The sequence below is a fragment of the Dermacentor andersoni genome, chromosome 4, assembly GCF_023375885.2.
Source record: "Dermacentor andersoni chromosome 4, qqDerAnde1_hic_scaffold, whole genome shotgun sequence".
NCBI lineage: Eukaryota > Metazoa > Arthropoda > Arachnida > Ixodida > Ixodidae > Dermacentor > Dermacentor andersoni.
The window spans coordinates 156,903,475-156,929,710 of record NC_092817.1 but is presented as its reverse complement, the minus strand read 5'-3'; the positions used below and the strand labels follow the sequence as shown (position 1 = coordinate 156,929,710).

Below are 26,236 nucleotides of genomic sequence, written 5' to 3'. Positions count from 1 at the left end.
AGCAACGGCACACATAACAATGGTGGTCGCTACTGGTAGTATCTAGACACAGGGCGCATTGTGGGCGTCCATTGAGGGCGTCGCCTTGCGGTGTCGAAGTCTTAGCGCCGAGTCGAATGCAGCTCGACAAGCAGAGTTGATAGGTATCCGGTGGTTCTCGGCGCGTGCTGAGCGTTCATGCCGTTGAGGGGAATAACGCTGAATACGGTGTCGTCGAACAGCATGCAACGGTTCCTTTGGCGGGGAACTGCGAATGTCGCTGCGTGCCTTATTGCCCTTGCTTATTCATGCTGCGTCACCTTTACAGGTATGGGCACAGTTCAGCAGGGCGGTGAATTATGAGGACCACCAAGGCCTTGGTCTCGAGATGGCGTCGCAGTGAGTGCGGCCGCTCTTCGCCCGCTACATATTTTGCCAGGGCTTTGGTCAGAGTTGCAACGGAAAGCATATGATGTCGCCGTTGGTGTTAGCGGGTTCACACAATCCGAAAGTAATGTACCAGGCAGCGCTGGCAGCGTAGGTTGTGAGCGAGGCGAAGCAACAGTGATGCCGTAGTGCGAAACCACGGCCTGCCACGGGTTCTCGTAGATTACCGAGCCTGGCATTGTATTAAGCTCCGACAGAAGACCGTCTGGCAGGTCACGACTTGCGTGTAGATATTGCAAATATTGGCCACTCACGTTGACGTAGAAGTCATTCTCGAGCTGAAGACCCCGATTGACAGATCTCCTCCTGCAAAGTCACGGAAGGAATCCGCGGAAGGTGCGATCACAGAACATCCCAAGGCTCACCTGCTGCTGCATTCGGTGAAATCTTGAATGCGGATAGCGTCAGTGTTGCGATGGCCGCTGAAGGCATTGCCAAGCTTTTGCTTATGGAATCGCCGTGCCTGCGCGAGTCACATTTGCGCCTAGTGGAGCTGGTGGGCCAGCCTCTAACTAGGTGATGAGTGAGGTGCCCCCAAACGGAAAGCTAATGGTCTGCAGGAACGTCCAAGGAAGGAGAGTGGCGGGCCTTAGAGTAGCCGAAAGCGCTCGCGTTTGTCCAAGTGAATACTTTGGAAAGTGTCGTCGCGAAGCTGCCTTTGTGAATGGGGAGGAGGCTAACGGACGGAGTAGATGTTTGATGCTGGGGCCGGTAAGTGCTGACAAACGGTATGGGTGGATACAGGCCATGTAGGACGACAAAACGCGGAATGGCGCGACGGTTCAGATGATGTTACGGCTGAACGCTCGAGGTGGTGTATTGAGCAAGGATGGCTGCACGCAAGTCCTCGTAGAAGTCAGGACCGCGGAGTGGTAGGCGGAACTTGGAACACAGCTGGAGCCTGCAACTTGTTGATGCGGAAGTGGCTGTCCAGCTGTGTGAACCAGGTGTCCGACATGTCGATGTAGAATTTCTGGACACTCTAAAAACGCTGGAAACCTGCCAGACTCCGTGAGGCGACGTCACTCCTGCCTTTAGAGAGAGTGTGCATTGGCGGTGACATGGCTGGTAACTATCGTCCGGGTCACCAGGGTGTGGGAGGAGGAGCGAAGGGGTAACTGCTGTGCGCACGGCTTGTTCAGGCCGGCCAGCCATGGTGCCGCCAGGCCTAGGGAGTGGCCGACACCATGGCCGCTCAGGTGAAGCGCGCTAGTTTGTTCTCGTTTTTGCGCTACGTGCACGTGAACTGTCTTCTTGTCTAGTGGGTTTAGAGACGATAGTTGTGCCGATACAATTTGTTCGAGGTGTTTCTTGCGACCACTCGAAAGCTTTCGATAGCATTAGTCATCAGGCTCTTCTCCAGAAACTTCATCACTGTCGTATAACACGTAATGCCCACTCTTTATGTAATCGTATCTACATTGGCGAATACGGTATGTAGAAAGTAACAGGCTCACAACTCCTCTGAAGCTGGTTAATGTACGAGTGTCTGAGGGAAGTATGTTAGGCCCATTTTGTTTATCTTATATGTCAATAAACATGTTACCACTGATGAGTCGGTGAAGTACGTCATTTACGCTGACCGTACAAATCCTTCTTCTCTCGTCGCTCGACTGTGGAGTTCGCAAATCATATCAACATCATTTACATTGAATTTATCTCTCGTCTATGCAAAATTATGTACTACAGAATGACAGTAATGCAAATGCAGTAATATACAATCCACGTCACAAAGACTTTCAGGGCTTGAAAACTAGCGGTATCCTCTTTTCTACAGTTATGTCATGGGACACACATGTTGATTCTTTGGCAAGCTTCTACGCACTATGAGTTGGTTGCAACGAAATGGCACAGGACCTCGATATCTCTTGTTCTATTGCTATGTAACTCGCTATGTTTTTCTATTTTTATCCTAAGCGTTCTTGTTTGGCCTACACCTACAAATGAAAGATATCTTATTACAAAATTGAATGATAGATTAGCCTGCACGGTAGCTTATTTGTCTGATAGAGCCGAATTAATAACTGAAGTACACATTTTTAATGTTACGTCACTTGATGAATTTATGCTTTCTCGTTATAATATTTTTTGTTTAAAAAGGAAACACGCCCTATTGCAAAACACTCCAAACTTAACTGAACAACAGTCGCATGTGACACTTGTAATTTAGAACTATGGAATGCAGGAGGCTGTCCCTACAGCAATCGAGAACAAATGAATCACTAACGGCTATTTTCCTTGTAAAATAATTAGCAACAAGAAAGCGGCATCGACGTTGCAGTCATCTCACTGCTAGAAGTGTGGGACATGTTCGTGTAAAAAGTTTGTTCTTCTTCGGCATTGCTGAGAGGTGGAATTAGATGTTCTACCGTTTCTTGCCATTGCTATGCTCTGTATCATGTGTTAAAGTATTACGTTGTCACTTCATTTGTTTGGAGAAGGATTATTACTTTGCTGTAAGTGTTTGTTGGGCATAAAGGTTGCCGTCTAGTGCTGTGTTCCAGAAATTTCAAATTATGTATGTATGAAGGATCGGCTGGCCAGGAAATGGCAAGGCGGAACGAAAAGCGGACACTGCTCGAGACACTGCGTGGTCGGAAGGAAACTTGTATGGAGTAGCCACTGGATTTCATTCTCACCGTAGTAAGCAAACAGTCGCAAAGTTTCGATAGTTCATGGTCACTAACATTGTACATGTAGCGTGCATGTGTTTATGTGATGCATTTGCGCAAACACAAGTAAAGACATACCTATAAGAGGAACTTGTATCTGAAACGTTGCGAAGCGAGAAGAGGCAGGGACTTCCTACGCTACACGAAGAGTGAGTCCAACTCTTCTTCCAAGGTCGAAACTTGCCGAGCTGCTGTCAGATACGCTGGCTGTAGTCACAGACACTGCGCACTTTCGGCGCGACCGCGGGGAAACGCAGACGGCGTCAGTGGTAGCTCCGTCTCAACTTTTGATGCGTTGCGTCGCTGGTGCTACTACGCATGCAATATATTTACAGTGTATTCAACATTTTTCTTGCTACTTTGGTTTTCTTTTGCGGTCATTTGGCGGAGGAACCACCTCGTCAAGCTAGGCAACGATCATTCGTTCCAACAAGATGTGCTTAAGCTCACAGAGAAGATGAAAGAGGCAGAGAGGAATGAGAGACCTTAACAAGGACAGATAGAGATTTGAGGCCATATTTTGGTGATATGAAATGCCTACATATTTCAGCAATGAACAATATTAAAAGAACGCATATTTTTTTTCTCGTTTTGTGGAGCGTGGTGGTAGCATGGGGCCTGGTAGTCTACAGCTTGACCATCATTGAGGGGACAAGCCAGAGACGAAAGGCGATCCATGTAACGAGCAAAATTGAAGGTTTAATACGTCGTTACAGAAAGGGCACATCTAAAAGCCTCCTCACGGAGTGCGACAGAAAGGGAAACATGCTCAAATCTTAAGGCTGAAGTCGGTTGGCGGGCCCGTTTTACAGCTCAACGGTTCCTCTAAACGCCACTGGCCCAGCAGAGGGAAAGGCATTGACGCACGCACACGCACCTTAAGGTACTGTCAGCCTCTTCCTTGCGGAGGGGGACAAGGAACGAATGCACGCGCGAAGCTTAATCATGCCGTTCGCCTAACGGAGACAGTACTGTAGAGCCTAGGCAGACATCAGGGCTCCGCGCACGCCACGGGGGAAGGATACCAGAAGGATACCAGAAGGCGCGCACGAATGCTAACGTGTTCCCACCGTTACTGCTTTCTAGGTGATTCTTTAACGGTTGCAGGTGCTCAGCCTCCCTGAAACGTCCAGGCTTTCATCGATGCTTTCGTGGGATAACAAATTGTTCAACACACGGCTCAGTCGTAAAAGAATGCACCGACGCGGGAGGAAGATGCCGATGGGAAGGGAACTACATCTGCAGCCGCAGGGACTGCACGGGTAGTCGTAGCCTCAGGTGGGTGTCCAACAGCTCGCGTCCGGTAGAAGGTCGGTGAATCTCTCCCTACCGGTGTTTCATTCCACAATGAGAACACCGCTAATGCCTTGTGAGGTGAAGCGGCTATCTCTGGCTCACAGTTGGCGTCAGTCGGAACCACATAGAAAACGCAACCACTTAGCGGGCAAGCAGGAAACATTCTCAACAAGCTCCACAAGGCTTATGGTCCCGTTTCTATGCCACGCTAGTATATGAAAATAACACAGCAGCACAAAAATCTCACGCATGAATTAATCTACTGCAGAACACACTCAAAAGAGAAGCATAACTGAGAAAAAAAACTCAGGCAGGAATAAAAACGCCCTGATTTGATATCATCAGGGCTCATCTCTATTTTAGAGGGTTCGACTTGAGCCATCAGCGTTACTGTTTTAATTCCACTCGTTTTAACGTACCTGCAAAGAATGCTGCTGCAAAGCAAGGATTCAGTGTAGCAGAAGGCCATCTTTTGATGACAGTGTTTGTAGCCATTTGAGAGAGCAGTGCTTCGTCTCAATGGGGAACTTTGAGCCAGCAAGGTAGGAAGACAGTTTGTTAGAGCCCTTACAATACACGCGAATTTTCTCTCGGTGGCGCTGTACGCCTTTTCGCAACTGGTCCACTTGCATAGAGAACCAGGTGCTCTTCCTAACCCTCACCCTTTTCTCCAAATACAACACCCATGCCACCATCGTGGCATGGGTGTTTAGTGTGATGGTACGCTACCATCACACTAAACTTCGAACTACTTAGTGCAGTCCAGCGATATGAATACCGGTTGACTTGTTAATGCGGCCTTCAGGGAGCCGAAAGCACTTTCCTTTTTTTGCCCATGATGACCTCTTGGGGCTCTGTTTTTCTGAGGGTAGCGGTTAGACTACTTGCCAATTCCGAGTATTTTGCAATGTATCTCCGATAGTTGCCTGGGACACCTCAGAACGAGCCAATGTCGGTCTTCATGCACGGCTACGGAAAATCCTGTCTTACGACCCCCTTCACGCCAGCGGTGACGGCTCCGACCGATCACACGTTCAAGGTGGATTGCTTCGGCCTGCGCCGGCCAGGTGACATTTTGGAGTCTTGGCTCCTGAGCCTGCTTCGCGTAGGCGCATCAGTACAGCCTGCTCAGGCCAGGACGCGGAAAATGGCACTACGTCGTCTAGACATGGCAAAGCGAACCCGTCCTGCCCCCGCAGCACTTTGTCCATAAGGCTCGCAAGAGAGTATGGCGCGTTCTTTAAGCCAAAGCTCAATCCTTTGGAGCGAAAAGTACCCAATGGTGAAATGAATGCAGCGTATATGTTAGCCTGCTCTGTGAAGGGAGCATGCCACTAACCTGTGGCCATATTGACACGTGTACTTATCTTTGTCGGGCGACCACGTTTCGCCGCCTAACAAATGTTATAGCACAGCGCGGGACGCGCCTGCATGTATCCGAAGTTTCTGGAAAGTTATCGATGCTTCTATCCGCTGTCTGTTGTCGCCGAACCTTGTGTTATATGATTTCATCACCTGACGCGAATGGTGTAGAGCTCTGTGAAAGGCACGCGGGTCCCAACGATTAGTCTGGAACATTTGACGACTGCTGTATAAAGGTGACGCGCTTGACACGCTGATCAGATTTTCGACGATCGCCGACTGTGTTCCCCGCTATCGTTGTGCTAAAAGTGTAGCCTGTTTTGTGGGCATAGGTTCGCCCAATAAAAGTTAGTTTTGTCGTTCACAGTATTGCTAATGATTTATTCAATGTCACCACCACGTGACATCTGGTGGAGGTGCTTTACGTTCATGTAACGGACGCCCCCGACAAGGCGTAATCCAAGCCCGGACCGCAAGGGCAACACCAACGCGTCCCGGAACATCGAGCAAGCCGCCGGCTACAGCAGCTGCCCCTCGGAACACGGAATTCTACCAGAGACGACCAAGAAGATCGCCAGAGAAGTTCGTCAAGAGATGACCAAGAAGACAGCCCCAATGGCAGCCGGAGCGGCACCAATAGTTCTGCAGCAGCCCAGGGAGTCACCGACGTTTCGCGGTTCCACATTTGAGGACACGGAAAGCTGGCTGGAGACGTATGAGAGCGTCGCTACGTTTAACAGTTGGGACAGCGACGACAAGCTGCAGCATGTCTATTTCGCATTGGAAGACGCCGCCAGGATCTGGTTCGAGAATCGAGAAGCCACCGAAGTGGCTTCTTGCAAACGTTTACAAGCGTCGTGCGAAAAGAGCGAGCCCAAGCACTACTAGAAACCAGAGTGCAGCTGCCAACGAGACGATCGCGATCTTCACGGAGGGATGGCCCGTCTTTTCAGGCACGCCAACCCGGAAATGTCGGAGGAGAAAAAATTCCGCTTCGTGATGCGGGGCGTCAAGCAAGAACTTTTCGCCGGACTTATTCGTAACCCGCCAAAGACCATAGCTGAGTTTTCTGCAGAGGCATCGACGATCGAGAAAACTCTGGAGATGCGCGCCCGGCAATATACCCGCGAGGGGCTCACGCCGCAGTACGCCATCCAAGGACTGGGTTCCGACGACCTGCAAGAGACCATAAGGACCATTGTGCTCGAAGAACTGCGCAAGGTCCTGCCTTCGTCGCAGCCTCAAGTGGCATCGATCGCCGACATCGTGAAAGATGAGGTTCAGTGATCGCTTAGAGTTCCTGAGGTGCAGCCTCAGTTACCGCAGCCCCAGCCAGGAGCAATGACCTACGCCGCCGTCGCACGCCGTCAAGGCCCCCCTCCTAGACCGCGCCAGGGCCCTGTAACGCCGCAATTCCATCGTGCGCCACCGCCGCCAGCACGCCCACCCGTCGCCCAGCGCACCTACGCCAGGAAGACGGACATTTGGCGAGCCCCCGACCACCGCCCGCTCTGCTATCACTGTGGAGAAGCCGGCCAGTGTATCGCCGATGCCCATACCGCGACTTGGGACTGAGAGGGTTCGCCGTCAACGCGCCGCGTCCACAGCTTAGAGAGCGCCCGCGTGACATTGCCGACTACCTCGCCGCTACTTAATGGAGCTCTCGACGACCGTCGCGTTCGCCATCACCAGGCCGCTACCTGTCGCCGCAGCGCCGACCATACACCGGCATAGCGCGGGGCCGCTCTGCGAGCCCATATCCGGAAAACTAAAAGCAGCAAGCGGTGAAGGTGCGGTTGCTGTTCGTCGAACTGACGAAGATTCTCCGCCGCCGACGAAGACGACGAAGAAACCATCTCGACGACCTAATGACGACACGCCGCCGTCCAGACGAAGTCAGGAAGCCGACTACACCGACGAAAGACGACTTGACGACGCGAGGTACCAGCTTCAGTTCAACACGATGCAGCCGTGATCTGACGCCAAGACCCAACTGCAACGCCACACAAAGAACCACCGGCCTCGACGTGCTTCTCGACGGCCACGCCGTCCCTGACTTAGTCGACACAGGGGTCGATTACTCCGTAATGAGTGGACACATCGCCGTCCAGTTGAAGAAGGTTAAGACTGCATGGCAGGGCCCCCAAATTCGTACCGCTGGAGGACATCTCATTACGCCGACTGGAATCTGCACGGCAAGAATTACCATTCATGACCGGACTTACCCTGCCACCTTGGTTATCCTCCAACAGTGTTCACGAGACGTCATTCTTGACATGGACTTCCTGAACCAACACGGCGCAATCATCGACCTGAAGTCGAAATCGATAACGCTTTTGTAAGATCGAGCGATACCATCGGAGAGCTTTCGTGGTCACCGCGCCTTGAGTATGCTCGAAGATCAGGTGAGCATCCCGCCGCACTCCAGCATTGTTATTTCCGTCGGCACCGAAACACGCGCTGACGTAGAGGGTGTCATCGAGGGCGACAAGCATCTACTAGTCGACCATAAAATTTGCGTCAGAAGAGGGATCGCTCGACTCCACGGAGGGAAAGCGGAAGTGATGCTAGCCAACTTCAGCCAAGAGTTCAAGCACATCAACAAGGGCACGACAATTGCGTACATCGAGGCAACTCTGGAAACGCGCAATACCTTTGTCCTCTCAGATTCTGCCGCATCTACCCCGCCTACCATAGTTCCCGAAGCAGACTTGGACGTATATCCTAGTCTCCCCATGAGCAAGCAGCAACAGCTCAGAAGTCTTCTCCGTCGATACAAAGGCTGCTTTTCGACGTCATCGAGGATTCCATAAACACCAGTTGCAAAGCATCGCATCATAACCGAAGAGTGCGCTCGACCACTCCGCCACAGCCCTTACCGAGTTTCGACGCGAGAACGTGAAGCTATTAGGCAAGAAGTCGACGAAATGCTGCGCGACGACATCATCCAGCCGTCGAAAAGCCCGTGGCCATCTCCTGTTGTCCTGGTGAAGAAAAAGGACGGAACCCTACGTTTCTGCGTCGATTATCATTCACTGAACAAGATCACGAAGGATGTATACCCCCTTCCGCGGATAGACGACGCATTGGATCGGCTCTGCAACGCTAAATACTTCTCCTCGATGGACCTCAAGTCTGGCTACTGGCAAATAGAAGTCGATGAGAGAGATCGCGAAAAGACCGCCTTCATCACGCCAGACGGCCTCTACGAGTTCAAGGTCATGCAATTCGGAGTGTGCTCGGCGCCTGCAACGTTTCAGCGCGTCATGGACATGGTGCTAGCAGGATTGAAGTGGCAGACGTGTCTTGTTTACTTGGATGACGTCGTTGTCTTCGCCGAAAATTTCGACAACCACCTTAGACGGCTTGCGACAGTATTAGAGGCCATCAAATCATCAAGGCTCACTCTGAAGCCGGAAAAGTGCCGCTTCGCTTACGATGAGCTTCTGTTCCTAGGCCACGTCATCAGCAAATCTGGAGTACGCGCCGACCCGCAGAAAACAGCTGCCATCGCAAAGTTCCCGCAGCCCACCGACAAGAAGGCAGTGCGTAGATTCCTTGACATGTGTGCCTACTACAGGCGCTTTGTCAAGGACATTTCACGCATCACTGAGCCGCTAACGCATCTAACCAAATCTCATGTCGAGTTCAAGTGACAAACACCGCAGGCCGACGCATTTCAAGAACTAAAACGACGCATGCAGTCACCGCCAGTATTTGCACATTTCGACGAAGACGCCGATACCGAAATCCACACTGACGCCAGTAGCCTAGGTCTCGGTGCCGTCCTAGTCCAGAAGAAAGACAGCCATTAACGGGTCATATATTATGCTAGCCGGTTGCTGTCAATAGCGGAAGGCAATTATTGTTTGACTGAAAGGGAATGCCTCGCCATCATTCGGGCAACACCAAAATTCCGCCCTTACATATATGGCAGGCCATTCAAAGTCGTCAGCGACCATCACGCGTTGTGCAGGCTAACTTAAAGAACCCTTCAGGACGGCTGGCGCGGTGGAGCCTCAGGCTACAAGAATACGATATCACTGTAACCTACAAGTCCGGACGAAAACACTCAGATGCCGATTGCCAGCACGCGCCCCCATTTACCCGCGCCGCAAGATGACGAGGATGACGGCGCCTTCCTTCGAATAATAAGCGCGGAAGACTTCGCTGAACAGCAACGAGCAGACCCGGAGCTAAAAGGCCTCGTTGAGTATTTGGAAGGGCACACTGACGTTGTCCCTAGGGCATTTAAGCGCGCATTATCTTCGTTCACGCTTCAAACCAACCTACTCGTGAAGAAGAACTTCTCACCAGTCCGCGCCAACTACCTTCTTGTTGTTCCGTCGGCGCTGCGTCCAGAAGTACTGCACGCCCTACATGACGATCTCACCGCTGGGCACCTCGGTTTCTCCCGGACGCTATCTAGGATACAAGAAAGGTATTACTGGCCGCGCCTAACCACCGATGTCGCCCGTTACGTCAAGACATGCCGCGACTGCCAGCGACGCAAGACACCACCGACAAGGCCAGCGGGATTACTAGAGCCGATCAAGCCTCCTTACCGACCAGATCGGGATGGACTTGTTGGAACCGTTTCCGACATCACCTTCCTGAAATAAGTGGACCGTCGTGGCGACGGACTATCTCACCCGCTTCGCAGACACTAAAGCTCTACCGAAAGGGAGCGCAGCAGAAGTGGCGAAATTTTTCGTCGAGAACATCCTGCTGCGACATGGTGCTCCAGAAGTCCTCATCACCGACAGAGGAACGGCTTTTACAGCATAGCTCACCCAAGCTATTCTGCAATACAGCCAGACAAGCCACAGGCGGACAACTACCTACCACCCGCAGACGAATGGTCTCACGGAGTTCCTCAACAAGACCCTCGCCGACATGCTAGCAATGTACGTCGACGTCGAGCACAAGACGTGGGACGCGGTCCTGCCGTACGTAACCTTTCCTTACAACACGGCGGTGCAAGAAACAACACAGATCTCGCTGTTTAAGCTGGTTTACGGTAGGAAGCCGACGACGATGCTCGACGCCATCCTGCCGCACGTCACTGACGACGAGAATGTTGACGTCGCTGCGCACCGAAGAAGCCCGACAGCTCGCCCGCCTAAGGATCGAGAACAAGCAGCGTACCGCCAGCCGACACTACAACCTCCGACGACGCATCGTCGAGTACTAGCCCCGTGACCATGTTTGGGTTTGGACACCGATACGCCGACGAGGACTCAGTGAGAAACTACTTCGACGCTATTTCGGACCCTACAAGGTCATTCGACGTATTGCCGCACTGGACTATGAGGTCGTGCCAGACGGCATTTCGCATTCACAGCGGCGCCGCGCCCCATCTGAAGTGGTCCACGTGGTGCGTCTTAAACCCTTTTTCGGACGCTGGCGAACTTTCCTTATGTTGTTTTCTTTGCTACAAGCGCTTCTTTATTACGTTCGTTTGTTTGAAGCATCGCGTCGATGCTTTCTTTAAGAAGGGGGTATTGACACGTGTACTTATCTTTATCGGGTGACCACGTTTCGCCACCTAACAAATGTTATCGCACAGCGCGGGACGCGCCTGCACGTATCCGAAATTCCTGGAAAGTTATTGATGCTTCTATCCGCTGTCTGTTGTCGCCGAACCTTGGGTTATCTGATTTCATCGCCTTACGCGAATGGTGTAGAACTCTGTGGAAGGCACGCGGGTGCCAACGATTAGTCTGGAACATTCGACGACTGCTCTATAAAAGCCGACGCGCTTGACCCGCTGATCAGATTTTCGGCGATCACCGACCGTGTTCTCGGCTATCGTAGTGCTATAAGTGTAGCCTGTTTTGTGGGCACAGGTTCGCCCAATAAAATTTAGTTTTGTCGTTCACAGCATTGCTACTCTGTTATTCAACGCCACCACCACGTAACAATATCTAGGGTGGAAATGAGTAGAGCGCTGCTAGCTCTCTCGAGGCTCTCTTAAATGTTGGAAATCGGGCAGATTACATCCTCTGTGGTCGAATTTAGCTTGCGGTAACCGACGCAAGGACGCTGTTCTTTTCCAGGTACTTTAACTAAGATCAAAGGCAAGGTGTAGTCGTCTCACGAGCCTCTATCACTCCCAGTACCAACATTTTCTTCACTTTGGCCTCCATAATGTCGTACTGACGCGATGATACGGGGTATGCCTTAGACCACGCTGGCGGTGAGGGCGGTATTTCGACGTCATGCGTAAGCACAGATGCCCTGCCTGCATTGTCCACAAAAATATTCTGGTACTCATGCAGGAGGTTATGCCCCTCGTTTTTCTGGTCAGGTGCCAGCTGCGCCTTAGAAACCAGATTGATAATTACTTCATCAATGCCTTCTCCGTTCGTCGCTGAAATTAACTCTGGAAACTGCACTGGAATCTCCTCAGATAAGTTTAGAAAAACGCCCACTACTGCTTCCCATTATCTGTACGGCTGGAGCATATTACGAAGGTAAATTTGCTGTACAGTCCGCTACTCATGTAGACTCAATACGTAGGTGTTGCCTGATAGTTGTTGAACAATCTAGGCTGGGCCTTCCCATTGTACATAAATTTAGGTTTTCTGTGATGTTCATAGAATCATGACTTTATCGCTCACCACAAACTGAAGAGACCTGGCTGTGCGATCATAACAGATCTTCGCTCACTGCTGGGCCTTAGATTTTGCGTCGCTTGATACTTGTCGAGTTCTTTTCATAGCTTCAAGTAGCTTAAGGGCGTATTTCAGCCTTCCCACAATTGTCGAATCGTGCAGAGCGCAGACCACAGGGCGAATGTCAAGAACGTAAAATGTTGAAATGCCTCACTTCACCTTTCAAGCCATTCTAATAGGTATCTGGCTGGCACTGTTCAAATCACCAAACACAAGCCCGACCAATCTAATGCCACGTCCCAGTACCAGTACTGTTCGTTCTTGCAACACCATTGCTGATACCGGGGCACCATTTTGGGTGCTACGCTGTCTTTACTGCCGGATAAGTTATCCGGAGAAATTTACTTCAGTCTCTGCATTATATTACATGCTGCGTGTTAAACAACATTCCGATTACGCATATGTGAAAGTGCACACGGCCACTGCTTACCATGCGGATGCCGTAAAACCCATCCAGTAAAAGATCCTCCAAGACGTCCGCGGTTAGTACGGTTGGTGGCACCATGCGACAGGAAACGAAGTTGATATCGGGTTCGCCATGGTGAACAACAATAACAAAAATATCCACCGGCACTTCCCTGCACAAAGACATAGGTGATCAGTATGCGGCCAGCTTCATTAGGTGCATTAGGTTAATAATCCGTCTTTACACTTTAGTTTTTTTTTCCTTCCATGATGGCTCAGTGATAAAGCGCGCTGCTTCTTTTGCACAAAGTCTCGTCGGACACATTCCAGTGGGTCGTGCAATGCTAGGCTAGTTCTGAGGGAGCCGCGCAGAATAACGAGCGGAAGGATTTCTTAATTCCCACTCTTACATACTTTAAGCCAATTCATCACTATGAGACGCAATATCCCCCGACGTATCACTCTCGCTACATTTCAATTCATGCATTAACCATGGAAGCGAAAGAATGTACAAGGCTAGCATAAGCAACGTCAATAACTTTATATTATTATGACACTCAGAATTATATAGAAGCCATTGCGACGACTACCAAGGCAACTTCATTCAAGCTGCAGTACTCAGGGTAACTTTCTTGGTACACCAAGCACGAGCTCATAGATACTACACGCACTGGAGCATGTTACATTATTCGAGGCGGCACCCATGGCGTGAGTATGATTTTTTTTTCAGGCAGAAATAATGCTTAGGATAGATTCCGATAAATAATATTTGAGTGCAGTATGACTAAATTGAAATCCAATGATAATAAATTTAGTATACGCGGGAGGACGTGAAAACGCATATAACTACCGTCACAGCCCGTCATCATGTCAGAAACTTACCAGCATTAGCTGGTGGCTAAAAACCATTAAGGACGCTGATCCCCTTATGAACGCAATGAACTCGGAATTGTAAAGATACGCGAAATATCTTCCATGAAGTATAGTTTTCAGCTAAGCATGGCGTTAGCAATAAACCGAGTCAAATTCGTTATGTCATCTTGACATCTGCGTCAGCCATTCAGCCATAGGCACCATTTAAAATGGGCCCTAAACCATCCCTCGTGCCATGTGAGAAAAGGATGAGGCAGAACTAATCTCAAAATGACGTAACTTTCGACTTTAATGCGTTTAGCATTGAATCAATACAGGGATAAGACGTATTGCCACCATCGAAAAGAATTGTGCATGAGGCGCGAACTGCAGCGAAATTTATCTTTCAGCGCGCCTTTATCATGTGGCGCAGCCTGCCAATGCGTCGGATTGCTCTCCTTGAGGTCCCTGTTTGACGTTGGTTCAGTACCGCCCACCATCCGGGAAATTTAGATAAATATTTTTCGTTATTGTAGAGCACTACATTCCCAGTCACGCATGTCTAGTTACCCTAGCTGGCGTCAGAGACGTTTATAGAAGAGCGTCACACACCTACTGGAACATACCCAGTGATCCAACTTGGCGTCAACGGGGTTCGTTAAAGACCAGCAGAGACCGAGCAGCACATATCCAGTGCACCAAGTCAGCGCAAGAGATTTTCTTCGAACCGTGCCGCCAACATAATTCCCGCATCTACCGTGACCCATGCTGGCGTGAAAGATTCGTTTAGGAGCCGCATGCATATGCACATTGCCATATACTCTGTGACCCTAGTTGGTCCGATAGTTGGCTTCGTACCCTGTTACCTCAGCACAGCTGCCCAATGCGCTACCCTTTCAGCCACTGACAACCCTGTAACCCAGTTAAGCGGCAGAACGGTACAAGCATATACAGTAAAAACAAATAAAAAGACATAGTCACCGAAATGTGCATGACTATCCTAAGAATGCCAGTGTATGAAGACACATTCGGAGAGTAGCATAGGATACCGAAACATCTCAGCAAACTTTTACAGCGAAGCTGTGATGGCTAGCGTTCCGTGCATTTTTGTTCTGCATCAGCAAACTGTGGGCCAATCCTGGTGATAGTGCACAAAGGGTCCAAGCGCAAGTGCACATACCCCTGCGGACTCCGTGTAGTGGGCTGCGGAACTTGTAACGGGGCTTTCGATTGCACTCTTAGTAAAGTCCTGCTTAGCGTCCCCCGTATAAGGGGTACGTTCTCGCTTTACCCTATACTACCTCATATAAGCGTTCTTTCAAGCGAGATCATGCGTGACAAAACGCGGCCGACCTGCCGCTCACGGCGGTATGCGGCCAATGAGCAAACAGAGTTCGTACACAGCCCTGGAAATCTGGCACCCAAAAAGCGTGCGGATACGTTGAGAGAACGTAACAAAGCGAAATGTGCAAGGAGGTATGAGAGAGAAGCTGTGAGGAAGAAAGAAAGGCAAAAGGAGCGAGCGAATAGACATAGAAAGAAGTCGTCACCCCTGCGCGTCACTTTCATGGTGGAGGAGGAGGAGGAAAGACTGCGCCGGCAGGGAATAAGCAAAACAGCGTGAGCCGCCGAACAAGGCAATTATTTTCGGTGGCAATTATCCTCGTAATTTTACCAGCGACGTTATGCAACTGTGTGCGCGTTGTGTACGCATCTGGACGCGTCGATGAACGCTCTCGGTGATCTAAGTTATGTTCAATTCCGCCGATGTTTCCGGGAATTGTAAGGAACCAGTGACGACATTTCGTGGGAGTGCGACCACAGGCCGACAACCAGCAGAGGTGAGCCTCCATGTGCGCCGGACCGTCGGACTCTGGAGTGCGTGCTGTAAAGCTGCGAGCCAGTGTTGACTCGGTAGGTTGATGTTTTCTTACCATACTACTAAATGCTTAATTTCTTCCATTGCATTATTATAAGTCAGCAGATAACAAATCTCGGTGATTAAATATCTGAATGTGTAGTACTAATGCGGATACGCGCATTGAAGTTTTGGCGTATGAACTAGCTATCACTGCAGGCGTAGTTCCGTTTCGGTTTCCACAGATTGCATTATTCCTGGCGTTATTTTTGCTTGCGTAGCCAGGTGTACCTTAGTTTAAATTTCAGGCGCGGATTTTTACAAGGACTTGCGCTTTATCGCGCTCCTAGCAAGCGTGTATATCCTTGTAACCATAAAATTTTCCGTTGTTCTTATCCCCTTCGTGGACTTTACAATAGGAATTCATTGTATTTCCTAGTTCAAGTTTGTCGAATGACTGCTTTATTCTTAAAAGTTTCCCGGTTTGTTACGTACTTTCCTCGTTGTAGTCTGTAGACTTGCGTGGGTTTCTCGTTTTTCTGTTCAATGCGTCCAGTTGACTGAAATTCAAAACCTAGTTTAGCTCGAAGCTCGTTTGACGCGAAAATAATGATTTAACCGTGATGACTCGCAGCAGAGAAAAAGCGTCGGTTTGCGCCAGCAGCAGGATTGCCACAATATATCGGGGAGAGGAGCAGTACAATCGTTAGTTGTAGAAGGGGCGAAGTTCTATGCCACTGGTAAAATTTCAATGGCGCGATATCTCACCTCGACCTAGGAGTTTAAAGTTTTATTACAGACTGAGAAATGTGGATGCCTGTACTTTTGTCGTTTCCTAATGTCAGAAAGCAGCGTTGCATTGCTAAAAAAATATGAAACAATAAAAAGAAAACATAACAAGTTGGACATTTCGCTTATTTCTATTGATTGCTGTGTAGTCTTGATTTACGACTATGAGGTACCCACTGGCTCAAAATAGGCCTCAATAAGACATTTCTTGGGAGATATTGTTTCTCATATTATAAAATTTCGCCATTTTTTTTTTATTTCGCCTGACCGTTTTTTTCTACACAGGATTAAAGCACCAGAGTTCGACAGTAATAAACCCAACACCAAAGAAAGCAGTATACCCGGATCTCCATTGCAACTATAGAGTGGACCATAGCACCGATAACTGAAAATTAGGCCCAGAATGGCTGTTCATTGCAGTGCGCAAAGATCGTGTGCTTATCATGAAGCAGACAAAAGAAACGCTAATATTTGGCGGTCACAAAAAGTGGGGTGGGGTGCAGAAATAAACAAGTGTTTGAAATGTTGCTCGCATGTGAATGACATTCCAGCACTTGCACGCGCTGTACTATCATACAAGAGCTCTCTCACTCGTTTCTGATGACTTCACACGAGAGGGAAGTCACTGAGTTTAGGCGAATGCAAATGAACCCAAATGCGGCTGAACGCCAGTAAGTGTAAGGGGTATGAATGAGTGCCCTTGAGCGCCACCTGAGGATGTGGGCCAATTAGTTACTATCTGCGAATGGGAAGAAATATGACTCAAATAAACTATAAGCCCAAGCACAATGCGTTCATTTCGAAGAGGACAAGTATTGCTGGTGCAGAATGTGAAGAGTGCAACTGAGCACATTTTGCTAGCTGTAGTTGCTTCGTTACGCGTGTTTGTCTATTGAGATGGCTTGAATGCTTTGTTTACACTGGGCATGTTCTCATTGTATTGCCATTAAGTAGGGATGGACTCCAATGCTAATATTGAGAGTGAAATTTCAAATACAGCGCTGTAACTTGAAAGGTCGGGCACATTCACATGTTGTTCACAATCTCTTACGAGTTATGCACATGTGAAGTGTGTGATACAAAATACTCTGCTTTCTGTATCAGATCATCGCCACCTGGTTTCATAATGTTAAGATGGAAAACTGGAGGTGTTGTTGGGCCTGATGTGATGTGAAACGCGCAAAGATTACAAACAAGAAGATAAACACACACACTGAGTGCCTTATTTACTTCCGACAATGTTCTATCAGGAGAAAAGAACGCCACAATTTTATACAAGCTGCACTAGCACGGTTGATCTGTGCACATTCGCGTTCAGGTAGAGCAGGTATGTTTGCGATAATAAGATTCAAGCAACATTCATGCGCCTATGACCTGCCTCAATGATCGTTTTGGTCTCAAATACTAATCTAACCCATTTTTTCACAGCTCCTGGCAGACGTGGAAATTTGGCTTACATTTGAAATCTGTACAATGAATTGCCAGGTGGCCCTCTCTACCATTTATAATGTTGTTTTGATGTTGCCTCGGCCTTTCATTCACGCATTGTTCGGTTTGTCCCACATACCTTCTACCACATGACAAAGGAATTTCATAAACGACTTCTGCCTGACAATCTATGTATTTATTTTCGTGATTTGTGACATAGGTCAGTGCCTTGCGAAAAAGGGATGCTTGAAGGCTTGCACGGGACAGAAAACACCACCTTTACATTAGCTTGCTCGGCAGTCTTCTTCAAATTAGGCGCCATGCGGTGTATGTAAAATATGACGGCTACGTTTTTCGCGAAGTGGCTACTGGGCCAGTTGGCGAGTTAGCAACTTCTTGAGGATTTTTTTTCTGCTACGGAGAGTGGCACAAGTTCTGGGTAGCTGCCTCTATTGATCATTCAATCGGCTTAAGACAACTCTCTGCAGCTTGAGGTGGGCAGGACATGAAAACGTTCAGTAGGCCCATGTTAGCCATGTTGCGTTTGACGAGATTGATTAGACCGCCTCAACTACATTGTCCGTCGGCGTCCTCGCGCCTTTCGAATAAGATCAGTTTTATGATGCCGACGCATTCTCTTGGAGAAAGGAGGAAGAAAGACAGGAAGATAGACAGGTTAGCGAACGTAAATACAAGCTAACTACTCTGTGCTGGGGAAAGGAAATAAGGAAATTAAAGGAAACAGGAGAGCCTATATTTAAAATAAAAAGAAATGGAATGTGTGTACATTAATGCAATGCAGCGGACTCCAGCAACAGCCTGCATGTCAAAGAGCAGGACAATGCAGATATGTTGAGCACAGTCTCGACAATGGTTATATCCCTGAACAAGGTGCAAATAAATGCAGTCGAGTTTGGTTTTCTAGCCACACCACAATGATGGCAGTCACATAAGAGACCTCGAATCGTTGTCTCACAGCCTTATATGCTTACGGTTAACATGGAGACCTTTTTAGTTGAAGATCACTACTATATTGGCCTTGAAAAACTATTGAACAAAGCATAGCTCCAACCGGGCCAAGCTGAAAGAGTTTCCGGAATTGTCTCACATTGAGTGGAATGTCTTTTTCCTGCCAGGTATGACGAGTGACTACAGGTACAGGATTCATCAGCACAAATCATTCTGAGCATACACGAAGGATATATGACGTGTTTGTGTTGAATAAGCATTTATCTAAACATTATATACGTATTTAAAAAGGCTTCTTTTCCTCTTATTGGCAATGTGTACATAAAGAACATCACTTGCATCACTCTGCATTCACCTAAACACTGCGACTTGTAAAGGAGTATGCTCCGCAGCTCAAGAAAAAAAAAGGAACTGTGCTGCTTGGCTCCGACAGTACTTCTTCAATTCAAATACGTAGATTTTCGTGTGGCAGCTTCATTCTTTCATTTCTCATGCTAGTCATGGATAGGTATTTTTTTTCATTAGCTGCGAGCACTTCGCTAAGTTCCTGATACAGATAACCTAACTAAAAAAAATGTGACCTTACACTAAGTTTCAGACGTATGCGTGTTGTGTTCCTCATATTCTATTTCGCTGCTATTTTACATACCTGTGGTTCTAAACAAATCTGTTTTGATGAACGAGAAAGCAATGAATTCAGAGGCGCAACTTTTCTTTGTCGCAACCGCGTGAAGTTCATGTAAGTTTATGCGTCATGCTTGTTTCACATTTTGACAGCTGCAAGCACGTGAGCACTGCCTCTCGGCTTTGGTATTTTCTGTTTTAGTTTGTCTTTTGCTTTTTAATGTCAGAGCTTTATATAAGTCTTCATTCTGTGTTAAGAACCTACAGTGAAACTATGCTGCGCAATTTGTTGTATTGTCAATAAATCATTCCCTTTTGAAAAATACGTTCTGTGTATAACTATGCATGAACATGTTTGCATACATGTACAGCATGCTTTCTGAATGTGTACATAGCTGAAGAGGACATTCCGCTAAAGTATACTTCATGTGGTAAGAGAACAACTTATGCTTTTAATAATTTTGTATACGGGTTAAGTTTATATAACAAATGTAATGAAGGCAGTGACATTCAACTATTGTGCGCGATACCTAAATCGTGACTCAATCTTTCCTTCGATATAATTGGGTATGCAAGCGCGCAGTCCGTCTCACCTGCTTGCAACCACTGCCTGGCATACCTTACCTTGCATGACACAGCACAATAGCGTCGTGCCCACTTATAGGGCCCCTCACCAGGCCCCATACCAAATTTTGGTTATAAGCTGAAAGTTCTTACGTGTCCTCTAGGAAGCGTTCTGCCGCAAAGATTTTTCAAATCGGCTCATTATTGGCCGAGGTAGAAATATTTCAGTACCGCGAACCCATATTTCAGGAGGCGAGCTCCACTGCATCGCGGAACTCTCTCCACTCTCCCCGTCTAGCCTCCGCAACCGAAATTCCTTCCCTGCGTTCTCCCATACCGGACCTCGAGGATCGCGTGACGCATACATGATGGGCCCCAGATTCATATTTTTTGTCCTTGCTTTTGTTTTTGTTTTTTGTTTTTTTGTGCAGCGCTGCGCATGGGCTGTTTGACTATCTTGTTTCGCGCAGCGCGCGGTTTTGAGCGCTGTGCAAAATGACACATACCTAACAGCATAATTCAACGCTGCACGAATACTGAGGCAGAACAAGCGGATCGCAGAGCATGATCACGCGCTGGAACATGGTAGAAAATGGCATAGTTTCGGTACCTGCGCCCGTGACTGCACGGGCGTGCGAACAAGCAGACGAAGCGGATGTACATCTCTCTTGCTTCGGTGCGAAGCAAAACAAAAAGCACGCAGCTATTCCATTCGTTTTATTATTTCTCTAAACTTCAATCCGTCATTTTAAGCACCAGATCACACAAATAACAGATGCTGCATTGAACAATTCTCAAAGACACGTGCCACCACGAGCGACGTCACACTGTGAACCCGACAACGTAAGCCTAGGGACGCGACTACGTCACCGTCCGCTTTGCAGTGCGGCCACCGCGAGAGAGAGGGATAATGGCGTTCCGATTGAAATTACAGACCTTTCCGTGGTGCCTAGAAATGTAATTATTTGCAAACGCGATTGTTTCAACGCATTGTATGCTCTGCGCTTGTCAGCTCAAGGTGGGCAGACCTAGTGAGGGGCCCTTTAATACAGCGCGTCCACTTTAACTTTACTACAGTGGGCATGAGGCACACACACACACACACGCACACACACACACACACACACACACACACGCACACGCACACGCACGCGCACACACGCACACGCACACGCACACATCCATATATAGTTAACTCGGCTTCCTAAATCTAAGCGCAGGGGCGCACTTTCTTTGCGAATCCCACGCATATATTCTTTTTGTTGGAACTATATATTTTTTTCGCATCGAGCTGCACCACAGAGTTGCCGGAACGGGCCGTGCCTTGTATATGTGTACTGTGACACTGTTTTGTTTCTTTCCACATGTTGCCGCTCTTCTGTCTTCCTTCTGGGCCCCTTCTCTATTGTGCCCCCCGCCGCCCCATTGAACTTGCCCTCTTTCCCGCTACAACGGCAGCACGCGCACTGGTGCTGCGCAGCGACCGTTTTCTGCCTCCTTGCCTCGGGTGAACGGGAACCTAGCTGCCGCTACTTCCCGCCCCCCTCACTCTCCGATTTACGTCTACCTCCTCCTGTAGGCTTTTTTTCTTCTTTTTTTTCACGGACCTCCTTGCTCTACATACATGGGACTCCGCCTTCCTCTTGCCCTGCATAGCTGCCAAAGGCAGCTGTAAATCTGCCAAAGCGCCGAAAATCAATCACTGTCACAATTGTCCCTCTCGGTTTGATGAACTTGAGAACGACCAGGCACCCGGTCTGGTGTCTTCACTACCAGGGCCGAACTGCCATTTTTTTGTAAACCTTGATGAAGATGGGTGCACCGTTCGAAACTGTTGAAATTAAATATATAATAAATAGCAAATATATATATATATATATATATATATATATATATATATATATATATATATATATATATATATATAGATATCTATATACAAATGTTTGTGCATGACTACGGCTGTCTTCCACTCGGAGAATTACTTGTATTCCAGAGAGCAGAAGGTGCGCATTGCGGTGGTGCTGATATACAAATGTAGCACACGACTTTTGGCAAGTCACGTTTAATTGAGGTTCATTCTGCTTCGGAGCCATCGACTTGAAAGGCTAAGAGTGGCTACGTTGCTAGCCTAGATATGCTGGAAGAATAGAGCTTCGTTATACATTTTCAAACAGCTCAATCATTATTTTGATGACAGTTTCCGCGGTAACTTGGTGGCTCTCGCACTTCGGCGCCACCTGTCGCATTCAGAAGAAAATGCCAAAACGCTTTTGTCCCCTTTTGAGCGCGCGAAAATTGAACCCAGCTGTTCACAATTAATCCGGAACTCTCTAACTTTTAGGAAACTGTTGTTACCTAAATTTGCAGGTGTTACCTGTATTCGTGGGTCATCCTGGCTGCACGCCAGGATGATCCGCGTACAGCAAGTGCAGGACTCTGGACCAGAGACTTTGTAGGATCACCACCCTGGAACCCCGCTGCCTTGCTGCAAGGTAAGCTCGGCGGCCTTGTCGCTATAGGCCTGCTTAACCAATCCCTCCTGATGGGACACCACCTTGACCACCTGAGACAGGACTAGGTCCCAGCTGGTCGCTTGTGATACCGCTGATCTGGAGAGTACTTCCGGGAGCGTGTGCTCCAGCATGAACACTTCAGCAGGTTCTGGTACAGCATCAGGCACCTCAGACAGGGGCAAGCGGCTCAGGGCATCAGCAGGTCCCAAGTCCTTTCCCGGACGATAAACCAGCTGGTAACTGCAAGCTGCCAGCCTCAAGGCCCAGCGTACCACTGGAGGTGGTGCCTGCACGGCAAGTGGCTTGTCAGGCCCCAGCAGCCCCAACAGCGGCTTGTGGTCCGTGCTCGCCTCGAACTTCCGGCCCCACAGATACTGGTGGAAGCGTGCGACACCAAACATAAGGGCCTGGCCTTCCTTGTCCAGCTGGCAGTAGTGCTGCTTTGCAGCATGAAGCCGAGGAGAAGCAAACGACACAGGGCATTCCTGGCCATCCTTGTGCCGGTGCGCCAAACTTGCTCCGACGCCGTACGGCGACGCATCTACGGTCAGGACGACAGGCTTGGCAGGATCGAAGTGACCCTGCCTATCACTGGAGCCTTGGTGATTAGCTCCTTGCTGCGCTGGAAGGCCCGGTCCTGCTCCTTCTTTAAGACCTATTGCTGACCATCTCGAAGCAGAAGATGGAGCGGCGGTAGATGCTCCGACAGGTTCGGCAGAAAACTCCTGTAGAAGTTGATGAGGCCGAGGTAGCTGTGAAGCTCCTGCGTGTTCTGGGGCTTGGCGCCTCGAGCACAGCATCAACTTTGCGCGGAGACGCGGCCAGGTCAGCCTGGGAAATGACATGTCCCAATTACTCAACACTGGGGGCCTCCAAAATGCGCTTTTTCTGCTTGAGCTTTTGGCCGGCGTGCTGCATTCGTGCCAGGGCGTTGTCCAGGTTTTGAAGATGGTCCCCGTCGTCGCTGCCAGTAACCAGGATGTCGTCTGAGTATATCGACACGTGCCTCATGCCCCTGAAGAGGTTGTCCATCTCCCTCTGAAATATGGCTGGGGCTGAGGCCACGCCAAACGGTAAGCGCATGTACTGGAATAGCCCCGAAGTTGTCGATACTGTGACATACTTCGGGGAAGCACCCTGGAGCGCCAGCTGCTAGTAAGTATCTCTCAGGTCGAGCTTGGTCAACTTCTGTCCACCGGACAACGCTGACCAGAGATGTTCAATGCGGTCCTCGTAAATGGACCTGGCGGACCCATCTCCCTCCAACGGCTCGAGCCTTTCGTACAGTGGCATGGTGACAACAACGGGGGGCGGCGTGGGACGATGCGTGGGTACTCGTCGTGAGTACCCACGGATCACGATCGTACCTCAGCGTCACGATTAGTAGCCCAGCGTCCCGATCCGCCTGAGTTCATGAACGAGGGAGGGCTCGGGGAACCCCCAGTTAGACGAACGCTGCGCAGCGTGGTGGTGCTGAACGATGACTGACCGCCGAGGAGCTGCACTCGCCGGTGTTAATTGGTGCGGTGACCAATGTTGTTTACCGAGCCTGGCAGGCCACCGAGCCTGGCGGGCCAATGACGACCATGCCCAAGGGGGCGTCGCATGCTTGTTACAACAGGGTTTGAAACACACCGTCGAACAGCTTGAGTTACTGAGTGCAGGCTGAGTTCTTCCCGAAGTATTTGTCTGATCATTGATGCAAGATCAAGGGGCTGGTTGCTGTCCACGCTTGCAACTGTCGTCACTTTGGCTAGCCTGCCGAACTTCGACGTTATGCGCCTCGTCTTTAGTTGCTCGAAAGTGCGACAGTGCCGAATGATGTCAGCGACGGAAGCCAGGTTGTCTTTTGCAATGAGGAAATTGTAAACATCCTCCGCGATTCCTTTTAGGATGTGCCCGACTTTGTCCTCCTCGGACATTCCAGAGTCCACCATCCTACACAGTTTTATTACTGCCTCAATGTAGGTCGTGCAGCTTTCGCCTGGCACTTGCGCACGTTGCAGTAGCGTCTGTTCTGCCCTTTTCTTTTTCGTCGCGGAGTCGCCGAATCGCTTTTTGATTTCCGAAACAAATCTTCCCCATGTTGTGAACGTTTCCTCGTGGTTGTCGAACTACAACAACGCAGTATCCGTCAGAAAGAACACGACGTTCGATAGCTGAGAAGCGCTGTTCCTCCTGTTGGTAGCACTCACCCGGTGATAATGGATGAGCCATTCCTCGACGTCTTCGTCCGATCTTCCGGCTAAGGGACGCGCATCTCTCAGTTGCAGAACAGAACTTGTCGGGGCAGCAGGTGGAATGGGCCGTTGTTTGTCTGCGTCGTGGGACATATTCAGCTCCGGTGGATTAGGAGGGAGTCCAGCAAGGCGACGGCTCCGTCGAAGAACTTGTGGTTCAGCCTCCGTCTTCAAGTGTCGATTACCCAGCACCTTCCACCACAACTGTTACGAAGAGTTCCAAAGAAATGGCTGTATTTACAGGAGATGGTCGATGATCGTAGCGTGATGGTAGCACAGCCCGGCCTCTCAAACTACTCGTTCTCTTCGGCTTCCCTTCTCTCTTCTCGTCCGCGCCTTTCGTATCCGTTACTATATATATATATATATATATATATATATATATATATTAGTCCTGGCGCAACCAAGAGTGCCGGCAGTCAGAAGACGACGATTTGACATGCAGAGGGGGACTTGGTCTCGACAGCCACCTTGGTTATGCATCGAGTTAAGGCTGTTTCACATGCTGCGACTGCAACGACGAAAATCGGTGCTGTCGCACGCGTCGCAATGCGATTTTTAGAGGGCTCATTTCACATGATTGCGATTTCAACAACGCGGCTGGTGCGACGCCCAGGGTTGCTTACTGCCAGGTTATGTGGCACACGCTGCATAATTCTTTTATTGTAGAGAATAAAACGTTTACACTATAATATTATTGACTTCTCTTGATTAGAAGCTAATAATATGTACGTTTACTAATTTAAAAACGTTAGTTAAGATTTGTCTTGGAGTGTGCGACGGCGGTTTCTGTAGTTCAGTGCGACATCGCGCACGTAAACAGCTGCTCGCAGGTGGTTCAGCAGTTCTTTATTCTATGGTTCAGCGCTGCGTGTTCTCTTATCTACCTTCTATGACCATTTCGTTCAGCCTGCGCTACAACAATCTACAAGATGACCTATCGACAAGTTCATATAGCTACCCTCACCGCATATGCAGTATTCGAAATTCGCCTGCCACGAAGTTGTCGTGTCAGCCCAACAAGATCCCCGCGCTACCCGTGCTCAGCGTCAGCTTCTAGGGAAATGATGCGTGTATATTTCCCGTCATTGCACATATGTGGTGCCTGTTCCTAGCCACATTCCTACGCCAAACGCAACAAGAAGCACCAACCCGAACGCCCGCATGTGCCCCTGAAAGAAGCCTCAAACGATCTGTGTGATTACAACGTGGAATGAAAATTGTGTTGTGAAATTCAACCTTAGCGCTAGCCTGGTTCTTCCATCGCCGTGCTTGCGCTGCAAATATATATATATGGGAGCCCTCTCTAAATATTTCTAAAGGCGCAAAAGCCGACGCATCAAATGTTTCGAGCAGTTACCGTCACTTTTGTAGAAACCTGTACATTGTAACATAGCATTCTAAAAGACACGCTTCTCGTCCACTTTGTTGTCCCGTGTCTCGCGCTGGTAGTATACTCGGAACTTCTAACAAGACCATATCAATACGCGTTATTCATAATGCAGGATCGTAGGCCCACGGCAGGTGCACTTGCCGTAGAATTTTTCAGCATTCTGCT

At 49.0% G+C, this 26,236-nt stretch overlaps 1 protein-coding gene across 1 annotated transcript in view; it reads right to left on the bottom strand.

The window, feature by feature from the left end:
• The window catches only part of LOC129386510 (uncharacterized), a 67,275-nt gene that overhangs the window by 19,928 nt on the left and 21,111 nt on the right, over positions 1-26,236 (bottom strand). The window contains exon 2 of the mRNA XM_055074578.2: positions 12,864-13,011. Coding sequence (XP_054930553.2) covers positions 12,864-13,011 — 148 coding nt within the window. The remainder of the gene's footprint in view (positions 1-12,863; positions 13,012-26,236) is intronic.